The 20,799-nt window shown below is 33.1% G+C and overlaps 1 protein-coding gene across 8 annotated transcripts in view; it reads right to left on the reverse strand.

Moving 5' to 3' along the window:
- SLC38A6 (solute carrier family 38 member 6) overlaps positions 1-20,799 on the reverse strand; it is a 70,847-nt gene that overhangs the window by 13,720 nt on the left and 36,328 nt on the right. For 6 of the 8 annotated variants that reach the window (XM_057488401.1, XM_057488396.1, XM_036919402.2 and 3 more), the window contains 6 exons: positions 20,245-20,323; positions 10,759-10,841; positions 10,241-10,299; positions 4,538-4,603; positions 4,246-4,299; positions 98-177 (listed from right to left, as the gene is read on the reverse strand). In XM_057488401.1, the coding sequence (XP_057344384.1) occupies positions 98-177; positions 4,246-4,299; positions 4,538-4,603; positions 10,241-10,299; positions 10,759-10,841; positions 20,245-20,323 (421 nt within the window). The remainder of the gene's footprint in view (positions 1-97; positions 178-4,245; positions 4,300-4,537; positions 4,604-10,240; positions 10,300-10,758; positions 10,842-20,244; positions 20,324-20,799) is intronic. The other 2 variants (XM_057488400.1, XM_057488397.1) reach the window with 1 other exon arrangement.

Below are 20,799 nucleotides of genomic sequence, written 5' to 3' on the forward strand. Positions count from 1 at the left end.
TGAAGAAATATAGTTTTATAAATTCTATAAGATTATAATATCAATAAAACTGAATATTATATAAATGAAAATAAAATATTCCAGGATTCTATAGTACCTTTGAAGTTCACAGTATATGGGCAATATTGAGGTATGACAGAGAAATGAAAAAGCCATGGTTGGTATGGCATAAGCACTCTGAAAAAAAATTTAAGATGATAAAATTATTACATACTACTCTGTTGAAGCTACTACCTCATTTGACAATAAACTCAATTCTTTAAAAAAAAATCCACTTGGTTAAATTTATTTCTTCTTTAACGAATCACCTCTTTATAAAATAAGGGCTTTTTTCTTTATTTTAGAAAGAGAGACACAATTTTGGTCACCAGCAAATGTTTTACTTGATAGTTAGATTGCCTGTACTGGCCAGAGTACTACTTGGCTGGCTTCCACACCATGTTCCTTTTACTACAATCACTGGTGCTTCTACATTATTTGGGTAAGATAAAATAATTTAAGTAAGATAAATAATATTTAAATAAGGTTAAAAAGAAAACTTTAGAAGTGATATTATAATTCTCAGTCTTTCCTAATGTATGCATTAGGAAACTTATTTATTGTAGAATCCTAAGTAACAACAGTAGCTAATGCTTTTGAACCTGCTTTCACCAACCCAAAGGGAATATTACCAACGTAATTAAGAGAATACTGAAAATATTAATCATAATTTAGCATTTTTGACTAAGGTCTCTTTCAATGAGAATGAACATGATTTATTCTAGACCAAAACACTCTTAGAGAGCCATTGGAATATGTGAACATTGTTTGTTTTTAGAATACTTAAGAGTCAGAGGAAGTTACAAAGCAAACAGAAGTTACGATCTAAATAAAAATACAAAATGGATGGCAATGATTTACTTTCTCTTTCCTACTCTAAAAATTTTCCCTAATTAACTTTAGGCTGCTCAGTAAAAGAAGTTCCAGATGACTAAAGACCTATCTTGGGACATATGCCTCCTAAAATATCTGAAGGGAGCTGGGAGGAAGGAAAGCTGTAGTGTTTCCTGAGGCTGGATTAGGGGAATAAGAGTTTAAGTCACAAATTCTCTTTCATATATTGCTCAATTTCCTGGCTTATCAATTATGCTACCTACATCTTTAAGACACATGGAGGCCTTTATTATGTAAAAGATATGGTAATCTCCCTTGTGAGGCCAAAGAGACACTTCTCATTTAAAAACTGGTGATAAAAAGGAAAATTCCACAGGGAGAAGTTACCATACCAACATACTACACTAACAGAGTTGTATGTGAGTGGAGAGGATTCTAGTATCTGGGACCTGCATTTCAGCAGAATCAAAAAGTGTAGATGAAAGGAAAAACTGAAGGAACAAAACAGCAGCAGAATCACAGAACTCAACAATGGACTAACAGGTACCAAAGGGAAAGGGACTGGGGAGGATGGGTGGGTAGGGAGGGATAAGGGGGGGAGAAGTAGGGGGGTATTAAGATTAACATGCATGGGGGGGTAGGAGAAAAGGGAGGGCTGTACAACACAGAGAAGGCAAGTAGTGATTCTACAACATTTTGCTATGCTGATGGACAGTGACTGTAAAGGGGTTTATAGGGGGGACCTGGTATAGGGGAGAGCCTAGTAAACATAATATTCGTCATGTAAGTGTAGATTAGTGATACCAAAAACAAAGCAAAAAGAAAAAAAAAAAAGGGCAGTTCCTGTGTGGTAACCTCCAACGAGTTCTACACAAGGGTATAAAGGGCATATAAAAGTGTAGGCAAAGGGTCTGTTTGTGTTTATACAGAGGATCAAAGCCTAATTGGGCTACCCCGAAAATGAACTAAGATACGATATGAAAAAGAACTTCCAACATCTGCACTCTCTGGAAGACTCATGCCAGAAGATGATCATCAAAAAACCCCAACAAAGATCCACGCACTGCTACAGCTGTAGATGCACTCATCCCACCAGTTCCTGGACTTGCCATGGGAATGAGGAAGGAGATATCTAAGCTGGCCTGTGCATACAGTAAAACAACAAATTTGACTGGATCTATACTGTTGGAACTCAACCAAGAATTTGGAGAAGTGCAAATTGTAGCGCTCCAAACTCTTACAACTACAGACTATTTACTGTTAAAAGAACATATGGCATGTGAACAGTCCCCAGGAATGGGTTGTTTTAATTTGTCTGATTTCTCTCAGACTGTTCAAGTTCAGTTGGACAATATCCACCATATCATAGATAAGTTTTCACAAATGCCTAAGGTGCCTTAATGGTTTTCTTGGTTTCACTGGAGATGGCTGGTAATTACAGATATGCTTTGGTTATGTAACTATACTCCTATTATGTTAATGTATGTGCGCAATTTAAGTAGTAGCTTAAAACCTATATATGCTGAAGTTACTCTACAAGAAGATTTGTCAAAGAAATAATCAATCTTCCCATGTTTTCTTCCGCCTGCTACTTCTATAGCTTTTCTTCTTCCTTCCTAATTACAACCCTTAAATAGAATTCGTGCCTCATATCAAATTTACCGAGTATCATAACTCCTCCAAGTGGTAAAGATACCTCAAGACAAATGCTGGGCATAGAAGCCACAGGGCATAAATATGCAAAGAAGTAAAAAGCTAACCTTTTCAAACAATAAGGCTTCCCTCTCACTTACCAACTTCACATTTCCCTGTATGGCCCCGGAAGATGACTGGTTAGCCAGAGACGGGTAAGATTCCTCAAGGGAGGAACAACCTAAGACAGGCACAGTCGCAGGGGGGTCATCAGGTGAGAAATTGGGGATCAACAGAGGTGAGGCTTAGAACCTCACCCCCCCTGTTCTGAGAGAAATCTTCTGCATACGTGGATGTTTTATTGCCCTGGTCTAGCTTGGATTAACACATAGTCTACAGGCACACACCTGATCATCTACATTTGCTCTCTTACAACACTAAACTATGTTTTCTACCTTTATCTTGCATCTACCTACCACTTCAGCATTTTATTAAAAATAATAATAATAAAGAGAGAAATGTGGTATCCACATATAAATCAAGTATAAAAACCAAATGAGTATTCATATTTGAACTGACTGTTTAGAGTTTATAATGCATGAGCAAAACCGAAAGTTTCTGTGATGACTGCCCTTGTACTGTTCACTATGTAACTTACTCATTATGTAAGAATTTGTTCTACATGTAAGAACTTGTTTGTTATGCCTCAGAAGATTGGAGACTGACGAAAATTAGGCTTGGGGTGGATTAATGATTGTGCATTGAGCACTGACTCCCCTATACAGAATTTTATTGTCGTTAACAACCATTTGATCAATAAATATGAGAGATGCCCTCACAAAAAAAAAAAAAAAAAAAAAAAAAAAGGACAGACTTCCAATGGTAAAATAAATAAGTAACCGGGATGTAATGTATAGCATAAGGAATATAGTCAAGATATTGTAACAGCTTGGTAGGGTGATAGCTGGAACCTAGAATTATGTATATAAATGTTCTACCACTGTGTTGTACACTTGAAACTAATGTAATGTAATACTGTGCGTCAACTACCCTTCAATAAAAAATAATTATTAAAAAAAAAAAAAAAGTGTAGATGAAGAAACTTGCAGCAACAGGGATGACTTTGAGCTTTTCTAGAATGACAAAGCAGAGATCATCCAGATCACAGCTCCTGTCTCCTCTGCTGGTGCTCATGGGCTTTTGCAGACATTCCCAGTATCCTTAGAGAAGGCAAGGGGACTTGGTTTTCTAGTCTCTGCCCTAGGTATCATAAATTTCAACTTGGGAATGTCAGCCAGAAGATGTATTGGCAGTACTCAAATGCTGGCCCAATGATGAGGCTGTTTAGCTACAGACCAAGGTTCTACTCACAGGCGAGCAGTTTTTGATATAATTGGCTATTTAGTTTTATAAGTCCAGAGGGCAACAGGAAGTCTGTATCCACAGAGGACCGTATTGGCCAGACATTTGGTAAATCTGCTCTTTTAGGCAGTGGCCCATTTAAAACAGGCTTCATTTAAAGGCATGCCAAAAAACAAACAAAAAAAAGAGGTGGCTGTTTCCTAATGGGCCACCCTGTGTTTAATAATATTATTCTTCTGGTAGGCAACCCTATACTTAGCACTTTTATGAAAATTAATTAGTTACAGGTACAGAGACCTAAGAGACCCTGTTACACAAATCTCTTAAAACTTGAAATGTGAAAAATCAACCAAAAGTATCTGTTAATAACTTACAAACCTCTTTGGAGAAATGAAAGAGCTTTGGTTTACAATCATCTGTAGCATTTGAAATCTGTTTAAGAGGATTGAGGGAGGAAAAAAGAGAAATCAATAGTCATTAAAAGTCAGAATATATCAACAAAAATGATGAATTTTTTATTACCAGGCTTTCAAATAAAAATATTTCAAAACAAAGTTTCAAAGTGTAATATAGCCATTACTATTTCATTAATTCGGAAAAAATCATTATTAGTTATTTTTTTAGCTTAAAATTAAAAGGAAGAAACTAAAAAGAAAATATAAACTATTACCTGGAAGTACTGCTCTATGTAATTTGATCTCAGAGGACAAGGGATAGACCATTTTTTAATAATTATCTGTAAGAATAAGTAGAATCACCACTCAGATTATTTCTTATAAAATTCATGACAAGAAATAGATTTCAAATAGGTCAACAATAATTCAATTAATCTAAAACCATACCAAATAACATGCTAACAGAAGATTCTTTGCTCATATGATTCTCCCCAGTTAGAATGAGGTCATCATTTAACATGGGCACCTATGGTGGGTGTTGGGGGGAGTGTTGCCTATCTGTGTAGTGGAGAGACCCCCAATTAAAGATTGAGAGTACTCTTATGTCATCTTTCAAAACTCCAATAGCATCAAGGCATTTAAAAAAGTACAGCTCAAAATGGGATGGCAATGTTTTTAGTAACAATGGTATAAGAATATGGTTATTTGTGGGCCTGGTATTAGTAGCAGATAGAGAAATATTAATAGCAGCTTTGGAAATAACCACAGGCAGAAATAAGTAGAGATCTTATGCAAAGGGGACACTAAGGGATTTCTGATGTATAGGTACTGTCCCTCCTTGCTTTTTTTAGACTTGGTATTACTTCTGGCAAATGTGAATAAAGCTAACTAAGAATAAGTGCACATAACTAGGAAACTCCAGGTGGTAAAAATAAATTTTTTTAAAATTAAAAGATATCCAAAGGGATGCTATTTCCCAGAAATAATCAAAGAAAATGTTTCAGGATTTTACTTTTAATTGTGGCCATACTGTTCCTAGACCTACAATTGTGTCAACATTACCATTGTTGCAGTTGTTTTGGGGCATGTAATTACTCTGTAAATATTTGCTCCAGGCTGAAACCCAGCATACAGAGGAGCAAGGGAGAATAAAGGAAGTATTTGTTCTTTGCAGGAGACCGATAAGTAAAATAATATTCCTATTTGGTATTTATCTAGTTTTGGATTTTAACAAATTCAAACAACATTTTATGTAGTGATAAAACAAATCTATGGAAAACATATACTCTTAGGATTAAGTTAGTGAGTGAATTAAAAAACTACTCTAAAATCCTCATCAGCAGGGGAAAAAGGAATGATTAGGATCAACTGGGCAAGCTGCTTTGACATTTCTAGATAAGTTTTCAATATGGAATAAAACTAAATTGTCAACTTACCAAGAGGAAAGAAAAAAATCAAAAGCAATAATCTTACCATCTGGTATTTTTTGGTTTTTTTTTGGTGTGTTATCAAAAAAAAGGATGAAAATGAGATGGGGTAGAAGCTGGAGAGGCAAGGTTATTACTGGTCTCTCTCTTCAGCCCTGCTCTGAGTTTAATGACCCACATTTTCTCCCTACTAACGGCGCTGGTGGTCGTAGGAACAACCATTTACTGAGCATTTGTACAGCCGGTACTTTGATAAAGGTGGTATGTGAGCTATCTCATTTATTTTATCAGCTATGATTACTAGGCTTGCAAATCAAAGTATTTCAATACAATGCTCCAAAATGTAAAATACTCATTTCTTCATTAATTATAAAATATAATTAGCCTAATTTCATATTAATATAAAATTCAAGTACTACAGCTAATTTCTTTAAAGAGACCCATCCCAACCCCAAGGCTGCATGGTAGAATGGAGTGGATAGAAGGGATCTCCTACAAAGCTGACGTAGAGAACAGATATCCGATGACAGAGTAATGAAATCCCTGTTCAGGACCAAGACAGAACGTGATGAGAAGATAACTCCAGGGATTATAAAGATAAAGGGAGAGCAAGATTCAGTGTTAAAAATACTTGTACACTTGCACAAAAGGCCTTTCCTTCTCTCTGCTCCAAGTCCTTCCAATCTTTCAAAACGTAGCTCATTTTATTTCCTTCCATACCCTTCTTTACTCTAGCTCTCAGTGATCTTTCTCTCCTCTCAACTCCTGAAATTCTTATTCTGAAGCAAATAAATCAACACTTAATTATGTGTGGCCTATATTGTCCCCTATTTTTTCCAATGAACTTATCTTATCTTCCTTACTAAAATGATGTAGAGTCCAGGTTAAACTCCCACAACTCTAAAATGCCTAGGATAGTGGTCATCAGAAGGAAAGCTTCTAACTAAAATCCATTCACATAGTTTTTATTTTGATCACTGACTTACTATTATTAGAATACTAATCCGTACTCAAGACAGAACTTTTGGAAAGAATGGTAATCCATTTGTATTCTAACCTGGACCATAAAAAGGTAAATCCATCTGGTTACCATCATTCTGAGCTACTGCAAAGATAAATTTTATTTTTAAAAATTTAGATATTTAAGAGGGGGCAAAATATTATGTTAAAACTTTTTGTGCAAAATAAGGATCTGGGACAACAGATAAGAGAATACGTTTTGACTTGCATTATTTAAAAAGTATAATTTGAGAAAATAATAGTTTTCTGGACTGATTTTCTAAAAATGTAATATGAATGTTACATAGATTTACAAACATGTATTGACAAATGCACATATACAAATATATTACAAATATATATATATATTACATATGTAGAAAAAAATACACACACACAATACAAAAATGAAAGAATTGCTACTCTTCAAAAAAATCTGGGTTAATATATACATATTTCCTTTCCTAACCATTACGTATTTCAAAACCTAATACTTAGAGAGTTTTAAATGAGTATGTCAATAAAAAGGGCATTAGAAAGTGTCCCCCATATACACAATGGAGTATTACTCAGACTAAAAAAGGAAATCTTGCCATCTGTGATAACATGGATGGACTTAGAGGGTATCATGCCAAGTGAAATGGACCAGGCAGAGAAAAACAAATACCATATGATTTCACTTATATGTGGGATCTAAAAAACCCACAAATACAGACAACAGACTGTTGGTTACCATATGGAAGGGGGTAGGGAATGGGTGAAATAGGTGAAGGGTATGAAGAGGTACAAACTGCAAATTGTAAAATAAATTAGACATAGGAATGGAAGAGAATTTAAGCAATAATATTGTAGTATCTTGGCATGATAATGGGGTAACTATACCTACTGTGGCTAGCATCTAGTAATGTATACAATTATTGAGTTACTATGTTGTACATTTGTAACATAATGTCATAAGTCAATTTTATTACAATAAAAAAGTATAAAAACTAAAAAAAATTTTAAATATATCTTCATCGTCCCATTGTACACTAAATTTAAATTGTGCTTACAAGTAAAAATCTGAGCAGATGGTTTGCAAAGCATTATAATTTATAAATTATACAGGTATTATTTCTATATGACTGATACAGCAGAAACCTGCATTAAATTAAGGAATATCTGCCAGCCATGACAGAAATGAATACTGTAAAAACTACAATAGACATATCATATCAATACATTTCACCTGCTTCAAAATACTGACTATAAACCCAAATTATTTCTACCTATGTGATGCTTGGATTGCCAATTTTCTGTGAGGAAAAAAATCCAATATTATCTACACTGATTCTCTTTAATATCCATATGTTCGTCTATATATAGAGGGCTACTCCTAACCATGTAAATGTTTCTCAACAATCAGATCATGATGAAAATATTTCCCTCCTCTATGTGGAACCTAAGAAGTGTATGTTCATGGATATAAACTTACTGCTATAATCATTTTGCAATATATGTCAGTCAAGTCATTATGCTTGTGAAAAAGAATCCAAAAAAACCTATGTTCAATTCACGTCCTTATAAGGTACAAGACAGACAATTTGAGGTGGGGAGGGCAATGATTTTAATGCTGATAAATTCAACAAATTATGTAAACACTGTTAGGTATTTTTAGTTTTAAGGGCTTCCAGTAAAGCATAAATATTTATGTATACTGAAAACCAGGGTCATTTCCACTTCATTTAAATAATCTACAGTTGTTTTATTCTTATATCCCATAAGATAGTTTAGCCTAAATTAAAGGGAGTCTACACTGTTTTGACAGCTTGAAAATCTGACTCTATAATATGGTTTAACTACTGATGTGTTGTCTTGCTCTTTTGGGTGGCATTTTTCTTTCACTCATTTCTCAATTTCAAGGGAGAGTTTAATCAAGCTTACAATTTTAGGAGTTTAATCAAGACATTTAGGTATATAGCTTCTTGACAAGTTTAAAATGTTTAATCCTACTTAAGTTGGATAGATATAGAATATGGAATAAACTGCTACACGAAGAGAACTTTGTTTCAAAATTTCATACTATCTTTTGGATGTTAAAATATCTTAGAAGAATTAAAAGGAGTCAAATTCAAATTCTCTTTTACCTTTATATTACATTATTTTATAAATATTTAAATGAATTATTTACCATCTTATATTTTTCCTATAATAAAAATGAGCTAGTTTTTAAAAAAAGAAAAAACATATTCCACAAGTGAAGAAAACTTTTCTTTACAGTGGTCTTTTTTTAATTGAATTATCATTGAGATACAATCTTACGTTGGTTTCAAATGTACAACACAGTTGTTCAACAGTTACCCATATATTATTAAATCCTCACCCTGTTTAGTGCAGTTACTATCTATCAACATAGGAAGATGTTACAGAATCATTGACTATATTCTCCATGCTGTACTACCATCCCCATGACCAACTTATATTGTGATTGTGAATTATTGTGCCCCTTTCTTTATCCCCCTCCTCCTTCCCACCACCCACCCTAATCCCTCCCTCTTGGTAACTACAAGTCACTTCTCAGTGTCCATGAGTCTACTGCTATTTTATTCCTTGCTTTGCTTCATTTTTATACTCCACAAATAAGTGAAATCATACAATACTTATCTTTCTCCATGTGACTTATTTCACTGAGTATATCCTCTAGCTCCATTCATGTTGTTGCAAATGGCAGGATTTGTTTTCTTTTTATGGCTGAATAATATTCCACTGTGTATATGTACCACCTCCTCCTTATCCATTCATCTATTCATGGACACTTATGTTGCTTCCATATCTTGGCCACTGCAAATAGTGCAGTGATAAACATAGGGATGCATATATCTTTTCAAATGAGGGGTTTTGTTTTCTTTGGGTCAATTCCTAGAAGTGGAATTACTGGATTGAATGGTATTTCTACTTTTAGTTTTTTGAGGAACCTCCATATTGCTTTCCACAATAGCTGCACAAATTTACATTCTCACCAACAGTAGGAGGGTTCCCATATGGTGGTCTTTTTATGAGAATTTATCTATCTGAATAAAATAGAACAGATAGAATTCAAGCACCCCAATTCTTACTAGATCTCCACAACAGCTAAACCCCAGAAACTCTGATTTCATTAATGGAACAAAATTAATGACTATTATCAAATTGATTTTACAGACTAGAACCAGCCTGATTCTCATGTTTGAGTACCTCCCCACACACATAAACACACACAATATTGTACAAATAAACTGATATACACACCTACACAAAGAATTATACTCCATCTAAGGTTTTAACACCATTGGTGTGCTCTCCTCTCTAACTAACCACAAGAGATACTAAATGTGAAACACTGCTCTAGCTAAACCTCTTCAATATAGATACAATGAAGGAAAAAATTTTGTGGAATAAAAATGCTTTTAATAACACACTGAAATAAAATAGGATACCTTCTCAACACAAAACAGCATTACAAGTAAAAAGACATTAACACAATGAGTTCAATTTTACTGAGGAGATAAGCAATACACTACATTTTAAACTTACCACAACAGCAAAGAACACCATAAAGAAAAATGATAAGCTACTTGCGTAGCCAAGAAAGCCTGTAAAATAACAATAAAATAAAAAGCGATTTATAAGGAAAGTGGTCCTAATGTACAGCTAAAGCTATACGTCTTGGGCATGTTTTCCATTACAGTGCTTGGTATCTAGGGCTTAGGGCTGAGAATAACAACATTCCAACTATCTGTCACAGATCATTTATGTAGCTCTGTACAGCAGAATGGAAACTGGCTTACCACTAATGGTACACTGTAAGGAAAGGCTGCTGTAAAGATTTTATTTTATTTTAGTGGGGTAGATAAAATACTACTGCAAACCAAGTAGTAGGTTAACTCGGCAGGGCTGAAGGCTAAAGAACCTAAAATAAGTCCAAGTTTAAAATTATTCATAACCACCATCCTTCTGCTAAATATGTGGTACTATGAAGTTTAAAAGCCCCTTAATATTCTTTCTTTCTTTTTTCTTTCTTCTAAACAGTGTCCTCTTCCATAAAGACTTACCTATTTTAGGAAGAAGTGTAAGAGGGAACACAATGCCAACACACATGATTATTAGTAGTGTTTGCCCATCAAGATACCAAGACCTATTGGGAAAAAAAAGTTCTATTTTAGGCACAGGACTCCAGTGTTTGTCTTTACACACACACACACACACACAAACACACATGCATGTTATAACGACTACAACCACCCACTAGGAAAAGCCTACTTCCTTTTGTTAAAATATGTTTTTGTGGGATCCTACACTATTATTGAATTTACATATAAGAAGTACACCAAAATTTTTACATAATAAAGGAACCCATATTAAGTATGCAGTTCAATGAATTTTTAAAATGTATATACACACTTATGTAATCATCACCATCAACAAACAGGACATTTTCACCACCTCAAAAATGTGTCACCCATTTGCAATCAGTCTCTCTATTGCCCTGGCACCAAGCAACCAGAGATCTGCTTTATATCAAAAAGATTAGTCTTTTCTTGTTTTAAAATTTCATATAAGTAGAATAATACAATATGTACTTGTTAAAAAAAGTGTATCTAAAAAACCAGATGCCATTTTTCAACTATCAAATTAGCAAATATTTAAAAATAACAGTCAATTGAGGTGAGGAGACATAAGGTCTGCACAAAACTGGCACAAGTATAAACTGTGTATATTGTCTTTCTGGAAAGCAATTAGGCAATGGATATTGAGAGCCTTCAAATATTTAACTCATAGGGAAGACTATTAAAAGTAAACAATCAGTAATAACAAGAATTTTAGTAAAAAGGTGTTTACTGAAATATTTAAAATAATGAAAACTGGAAACAAACATCTAAGACCATGAAAATTTTAAAATAAATTAGAGAACTATGGGACAGTCATATAAAAGAACATTTTACAGGTACAAAAATATAATAAATATTCAGTAAAATTCATAAATATACATAGCATGATAGCAATTTGAGGAAAAATAGATTCATTCAAAATGGAAAAGAATTGCAACATATTGATAGCCATTATCTCTGAGTGGTAGAATGATGAGTAATTTTTCTTCTTTATATATAGTTTTCTATATATTTTCAAATTTTCAGGAAAGGGCATGAATTACTCAGAAAAAATATTAAAATTTTCATATAAAGGCATTAGACTATTGAATGAAAAAAGGTAGGTTAAAGTGTAATGGTACATATCATTACTTAATAAAACTGGATGGACTTAAAAAAACTCAGAATATATTTAAAATATCAAAAGTAGATTTCTATGTGGTACCAATATGAGCAATTTTTATTTTCTCCTTGTTTGCATATATATGGTTGCAATTTTGCAATATAAAATACATGTGTAGAAGTTTTAAAAAGAGTTCACTCCCCAAGACTTTAAGAATAAGACTTTATTTCAGCATGTAAAGGACAAGTAATTTATGAAAGAAATACAGCTAGAGAATACACATGAAGACAAATCCTATCTCTGGTGCTAATTAAAGAAATAAATAATGAGGCTATTGAAATTAAACTAGTAAAACTATTCTAAAAATAACATTCAAGAATGTGGCATAATTGGTCCTTTACACATTGCTAGTGATCTTGTTAATTAGTATTATCTTATGGAAAAACATTGATAATATACAGTAAAAGCAATAAAAATGTGGTAATCCATTCTAAGAAAATAATCTATAATATAAAGAATTCCATGTGCATGAAGTTATGAATACATTATTATATTATTAAGAGGCTGACAGAAAATCCTATATATTCAACAAGAGAAAATATTAAGTCAATAATAGCACACTCAATGGAATCTAAAATTATACAGCTTTTTCAAAATGACAATTTAGTAAAATGGAAAATGCTAATAACATAAATACAAGATACATGATTATTAACTATGTTTTTAAAAAGCTTTTTGTAAAAAATTCAGAGGAAATAAAATGATAACAGTGATTAGGTAAGAAATGGTGTTCTGCATTTTTATTTGCCTTTTCTAAATTTTCTATAATGTAGCTATCATATTTTTACACTGAAATATACATATATACACACACAATGGTTACAAAATAAAATTCATGCTAATATGGGGGCTGGGAGCATCAAAGACACTTTTTCAAATCATCTGGTAGATCTTTTTGGAATTCCTGGTTGGCAATAATGCATCATCTTTCTTTATCAGGGAATTAAAGTCTCCCACAGCCATGTTACATTAAGAAAATGGAAAAATTCCTAGAAATATACAACATACCAAGTCTGAATCATGAAGAAACAGAATATGTGAATAGGTCAATAATAAGTAAGGAGATTGAATCAATAATTAAGTCTTCCAATGAAGAAAAACCCAGGACCAGATTTTTTTAAATGGTTATACTGGTAAAATCCACCAAACATTTAAAGAAGAATTAATGCAAATCCTTCTCAAACTCTTCCAAAACATTTGAAGAGGGAACACTTCCAAACTCATTTTACAAGGCCAACATACCCTAATACCAATGCCAGGTAAGGACACTATAAAAAAGAAAACTACAGACCAATATCCCTAATGAACATAGATGCAAAAATTCTCAACAAAATGTTAGCAAACTGAATTCAACAGCACATTAAAAGAATCATACACATGATCAAGTGGGATTTATCCCTGGATGCAAGGATGGTTCAACAAGAGCAAATCAATTAATGCAATAGAGCACATTAATAGAATGAAAGATAAATATCATATGATCATCTTAAGAGATGCAGAGAAAGCACTAGACAAAATACAATATCCTTTCACGATAAAAACCCTCAACAAATGGGTACAGAAGGAGCATATCTCAACATAAGAAAAGCCATGTATAATAAACAAAGCCACAACTAATACCATATTCAACAGTGAAAGGCTGAAGCTCTTTTCTAAGATTAGGAACAAGATAAGGGTGCCCAATCTCACCACACTTATTTAACATAGTACTGGATGTTCTGACAAAGAAATATCTGAAAAACAAAGAAAATAATCCCACTTACAATAGCATCAAAACCATGAAAATACTTAGGAATAAATTTAACCAAGGAAATGAATAATCTGTACACTGAAAACTACAAGACTTTAATGAAAGAAATTGACACAAATGGAAAGACATCCCATCTGTGTTCATGGATCAAAGAATTAATAGTTAAAATGTCCATACTGTGTAAAACCATCTATAGATTCAATGCAATCCCTACCAAGATTCCAATGATATTTTTTACAGAAACAGAACAAACAATCCTAAAATTTGCATAGAATGACAAAAGACTCCAAATAAGCAAAGCAATCCTCAGAAAGAAAACAAAGCTGGAGGCATCACTCTTCCTGATTTCAAACTATACAACAAAGCTATAGTAATCAAAACAGTATAGTACTGGCATAGAAATAGACATGTAGACCAATGGAATAGGATAAAGAGTCCAGAACTACCCTCTCACCCCACATATACAGTCAACTAATATTTGACAAGGTGGTCAAGAATACTCAATCAGGAAAGAAGTCTCTTCAATAAATGGGATAACTGGGAAAACTGGATAACCACATGCAGAAAAATGAAAGACCCCTATCTTATACCACTCACAAAACTTAACTTGAAATGGATTAAAGACTTAAATGTAAGACCTGAAACCATAAAACTTCTGGAAGAAAACATATAGAAAAAGCTACTTGACACTGGTTTTGGGAATGATTTTGATATAACACCAAAAGCACAAGCAACAAAAGCAAAAATAAGTTGATTGCATCAAACTAAAAAGAAACCCCCAACAAATGAAGAAGAAACCTACAGAATGGGAGAAAATACTTGCAGACCATAAAGCTGATAAAGGGTTGAAATCCAAAATATATACAGAACCCATACAACTCAATAGCAAAAAAAATCAGACAACCTAATTTAAAAATGAACAAAGGAAATGAACAGACTTTAAGAATGGCCAACAGGTACTTGAAAAGATGCTCAACATCACTCATCATCAGGGAAATAACAAATCAAAACAGCAATGTCACCTCACACCTGTTAGTATGGCTATTATCAACAAGACAAAGATAACAAGTGATGGAGAGGATGTAGAAAAGATGGAACGCTTGTGGACCATTAGTGGGATTGTGAATTGATTCAGCCACTATGGAAAACAATATGGAGATTCCTCAAAAAACTAAAAATAGCACTACCATATGATCCAGCAATCCCACTTTTGTGCATATCATCAAAGGAAATGAAAACAGGCTATTAAAAAGATATCTGTACTTCCATGTTTACTGCATTATCCACAATAGCCAAATATGGCAGTTACCTCAGTGTGTATCAGTGGATGAATGGATAAAGATGTGGTACATACATACAATGTGATATAATTCAGCCATGAGAAATTGGGAAATCCTGCCCTTTGTGACAACATGGATGGATTCTGAGGGCATTACAGTGAGATAGGTCAGACAGTAAAAGATAAATACTGTGTATCACTTAACATGTGGGATCTAAAACAGCTGACACAGAAAGAGTAGTACAGTGGTTACCAGGAACTAGGGGCAGGAGAAGCAAGGAGATGTTGGTCAAATGGTACAAACTTGCAGTCAGAGGATGAAAAAGTTCTGGGGATCTAATGCGTAGCATTGTGATTGTAGTTAACAATACCGTATTATATACTAGAAAATTGCTAAGAGACTAGATCTTAAATGTTCTCACTCACCACACACACACACAAAAAAAGTAATTATGTAATGTGATGGAGGTTTTAGTTAACACTACTGTGGTAATCATATTGCAATACAAAAGAGTATCAAATCAACATGTCACACACCTTAAACTCACATAATGTTATATGTTAATTTTATTTCAATAAAAAATATACATAATTTTTTTTTTTTAAAAAGGAGACAGAAAGAAAAGGTTTCCTTACCTGTGGGTTTCAACCCCTGGCTTCTAATATGGAATTTATGATTCACATGATCTTTCCTACCTGGTTTACAAGGAAGTCCTCTTTAATGTATTTTTAATGGGTACTATTCACAACTTCCTCTTTAAGAGAACAAGAGAAGGAGCAGTAGCAGAAATAGCACTGGATCACACCTTTCCCTTCTCTACCCTTATTTATACCTTTAGGAAATGCATGTGCAGAAAATAAAACCTATGCACAAGTATGTCTAGCTCTAATGGACCTGAAACTATGCTCTCTGCATTTGCACATGTCCCTCAATTCCAGGTATGCAGAAGGTCCTAAGAGAGTACAAATACTAAAAAATGATACTCAGCATGTTCATTTTCTAGTCACCCTTAAATAAGCATCAAAATGGGAACTTCAAAATATCTCTTTGAGGAACACCTGGCAACTAAATTTCTGAAGCTGGCAAAAAGCCCAGGGCTCTATGCCTGAAATCTCCTTCCTTCTGGGACCCAGACAGTTGTTACACCACGAGAAAAAAGGCCCAAAGGAGCACCCAGCAGATTCCATCTGTTAGCTCTCTGTTCCGGCTGTCATGAAGGTGGAGTTGTACAAAGGGACCAAAGACTGTCTTCTCTTGCATCAGAATAAAGAAACACTTCTGAAATCCTGAACTTTGTAACTTATGCTACACATTATATTTTATAACTTTATACTATTTCTGATCACAATTCACTCATGTTCACAGAAGCCACTGACTGCCCAAAGCACTGAACTGCGGGTCTAAAGATGACTTCACCTCCTCCCAGCAGTAACTCCGAATCACAGAGTTATGGGATGTTAGAGTTACAAGAGACCTCAGAGGTCATCCGGTTCAAGAACACCATTTTATATTGTCTTCAAAATCAGCAAAAGGATGATGATGACCGCATGCAATACCCTCTACTCTTCAATAGTCACTCTGCGTTTATGGTATTTTCCAGATACTGAGTTATTTTTCTCAAGATTGTGCTTTATATTCTCCTCTTCCCAGAATTGAACTTTAAATTCCTAACATAAAAAGAACTTCATTGCAAAATCTAATTTCTCTATCCCTAGCATGGCTACTGGTTATTATTAATCATTTCTTATCCTTATTACGTTAATAAATCCAATTGTAAATATAATGCTTTTCTTTACCATTCATCAACAATAAAGGTAATACAGTATGCACAGTAAAGTTAGTTTATATTTCATGTGCATGTCACAGCCAACTGAATTGTGTTTGGCAATGGGTATTTTCCAAAGAAGTGGTATTACTACACTTATAAAATAAAACCTAGCCTGAGAAGTTCAAACCCATAAAAAGAATCTCAAAAAAGCACATATTAAATAAACCTATTTTACAAATCAAGATTTTAGAAGGATATACTAACCTTAAATTTTTTCCTAAGATAGGGAAAAAGAATTATCTACCAGAGCCCCTGTTTTCCTACTGTGATCTAAATATATATTCTCCTTAAGTCAAAAGATTTAGAGTAAAAAGTTTTATACTTCCTAGAAAACTTGTTTGATCTGTGGATTTAATCCTATATGATAAAAATGTTCCAAGTATGAAATATAGACTATAAATCCTTAGCTGTATTGCAAATGCTTTGGCATGCAGATGTTTTTTCCATATTTTAATGAAAACCAGATTTATTTATAAAATACTTTAATTTCATTCTCGAATGGAATGGAACAAGAGTATCATATGTTCTGAATTAGGATCTTACTCACATCCCATATCAATTATGTAACTCAAATGTAAGACAACTTAATTGTGTCAATCATACTCCCCTGACAAGATCATTAAATGTTAACAGAGAGCTTCCAAATTTTAACAGCCACAGATTTTTAAAATATAAGTTATTCTATGAAAATTACAAAGGCCTCACAAAAGTTCAGTATTAGTATTATAGCTTCTGACTTCTATTAGCAAATTTTGAAATTAGAATATTATAAACATAAAGTTTCTTTTCAATAATATCATCATAAAGGTTTATATTTCATACAGGTACACCACGTCTAATAGATTAATTCAGAAAATAAAGTCACCTGAAAGATCTTAACTGTAATTTATTATAAATCAAACCCTAAAAGCATATCAATATCATATTGATTTCATAGAAGAAATATTGCTATGTAACTACCTAGAAATAAACTGCCCTAGATAGTTAAGTCAATTACCATAACAATTATCTCTTATTTTGCAGCGCAAAGCTTTAAATATTAATAATTTTTCTGCATTCTAACCATTAAATATAATTAGTCACTTATTAATGTTTTTCAAAACTTTGAAATCCAAAATAAGTGATTATATATTACATTTAAAACAAGATTAGGCTTATACGTGTTTCTTTAAGAATTCTTTTCTGGATGCACAGTTATTATTTTTTAAACCAATTCAGATTTTCAAGTACTGATTTTCACTCCTAAAAAGAATAAGATGAGACTATTAAAACATGTGCAATCTTCCTAAGAGATGATGCAAATTTGCCACAGTATTTTGAAGTATACAGTTTGAAAATCTATTTCTTACATATAAAAGTAACATGGTTATCAACTGAGTAAGATGGGAATTTTTACTATTTTAAACAAATTGGGAGAAAAAAAGCCCAACAAAATAAGTGGCAATTGATTTAAAATTAAGCTATTTTATAAAATTAAACTAAAATTATCACTTAGAGAAAGAAGACCTAAGGCTTAATAACAGTTTTGTCACATACAAACTTATTTCTAAAATTTTGTATGTATTTTTACCCCTCCTCTTTCCATAAAGACATGACAATTGAAAAAAATGTAAATAGAAGTCACCAAGTTCAGGACCTAGAAATAGGAAAACACATGTGACAACTATCAGGATTAACAGAGAATATACAGTACATTCAAATTTGACTCTGAGCAGTCAGAACAAATAGGGAAAAAAACTATCTTTAACACAGTTATTACTTTTGGAATACATTCAAATTTGGCTCTGAGCAGTCACAGCAAATAGGGGAAAAAACCACCTTTAACAGTTATCATTATTGGAATAATATTTTTATTGAGATATAATTGACATACAACACTATGGAATTTCTTAGTTCACATTTACAGTATGCTATCAACATCTAAAAGCATGTGTATATGTATCTTATTCGATCATCACAACAACTTTGTTAAGGAGACAATACTAGGACCCCCATTACACCAGGTAAAGAAACCTAAGGCTCAACATTAAGTTGGATAGCCATAATAAGTTTACTTCATATGAAACGGTAGAACAAGTTTCCTTACTCTAACATTCTTTATTCTACCTCTTATTGCCTTGAATTCTTAGCCTTAAATTATAAAAGAAATGTATCACATGGAATTTTTTTAGTAACAGAAGTTGTCCTCAATATTTTAGAGCAAATGTAAGTGAATTTCACATAGCTATTTCTTATAGCAATTGTTAATCAAACAAGAATAGAACTTAAAAGTAACTAGAAAATCTGTAGATAAAACAAGGTAGTTTTGAGTATCAAATATGATAATGAATGTGGAAACCTTATAAACCTAAATTATTATACAAAGGCACAGTATCTCCTAATGATGAAAAGTCATTAAGGACTTCTACTTAACCTTTTCAACCATGCTTTCTTGATGGTTCTATAATTCAGATCTGAAGTTACCATACTTTCCTATAAATATGTATTTGCAGTTGTCTTAAGTAAAATTCTTTCATGGAAGCCAAGTTATAAAAGCTAAAAACTAAATTTTCAAATTGTTCTGCCCCGCACTCTAGAACAACTTCAAATATTGAAATAAAATAACCAAATATTTAAACCTAAAAGTCTGGCAGATTTTTGTGTTGCTTAGAAGTTGTGAAATAATGTGATGACAATAATAGGGTTTATTGTCTTTCCAAGTTTTTTTCAGAATTTTGTATTCTTTGTAGTGAAAGGAAAAGTATAGTTAATTGGGTTTTTCCCCACTAAAAAGAAATAAGTCAATAGTATTTTTAAAATAAGAAAGGACAAAAGGAGGTATAATGTGGTTTGGCACTATTTATAATATTGTTTAAAAACAGAAAATGAAACAATGAAATCCTTGCAAATAAGGTTTGTTCAAATCATGCTTTATAGTAGGAATCTCACCTAAGTATGGTTGTAACTTGATTACTATGATTCATCTTTCTCACTATGGTTTGCTGAGCAGTGACAGTAATATTATCCATTTCCCTCCTTTGTTTAAGACCTTGACTGTCAGTACTTTCAGCCTTTCCCCATCCCCCACTGCAATCTTTCATATCCCTAGAAATTTCTCCTTACTGTTCTCCAAGAGCTAGCTCATACCTGTCCTGCCCTATCATACCCTGTAAGAATGCAAGGATTATACCTGGTGCTTCAGACGGTTCACAGCACAGTGCTTTGTAAGTAATGCAATGAATCCACAGTAAGTAATGGATCATCAATAAATGTCTGCTGAGTGTTTTCTTCTTTATTACTATTCTGCCCCTGCCTAATTTGTAAGTGTCTTGAGGGCAGGGACTAAGTTTGTTTTACTTCCCCCTAGAGCCTAATAAATATTAATTGAGTTCGTAAATGAATGGACATACTGTGAAATAGTTTTTCTTACCCACTATAATCTCCAGACAAAAATTCTGAAATAGCAGCAGGAAGCTCTGTTTTAATAATTAAAAGATAAGACGACATGGCTGCAAAAAGAATAAAAAGAGTTCCTATTAAAATTCTATAATTTTTAACCATTTAAAGAATATCCAAAAACAAAGATATTCATTAGGGCTATGACAACAGGTGGAAGATTAACTCATACTGCACTGTCTTCAAAGGTATATGTACACCAGGAGTGGAGATAAAGAACTGGTAGAGGACAATAATTGCTGAGTTCTTTAAGTATCCTTTTGTTTACCTTCTAAGTCCAAGGCAAACTATTTATGCATGAGAAAGTGTCTTGATTATAGGCCATTTATAAATGAAGTTTTGTTTGAAGTTTTGCAAAAACTCTGTCCAAGGCACTAGAAATTAATTTACCAACAAGTGATATGGAAACAGAAGTTTAATAAATGTAGTTAAATAACTTTGATTATTTGTTTTTCTTAACAGAGAGAGACTCCTCCCCAGAAGTCTCTCTCTTCCTTTCTCTGTTACCTCTTCCCCCACCACATATTAT

This window comes from Manis pentadactyla, chromosome 11, assembly GCF_030020395.1.
Source record: "Manis pentadactyla isolate mManPen7 chromosome 11, mManPen7.hap1, whole genome shotgun sequence".
NCBI classification, from domain to species: Eukaryota; Metazoa; Chordata; class Mammalia; order Pholidota; family Manidae; genus Manis; species Manis pentadactyla.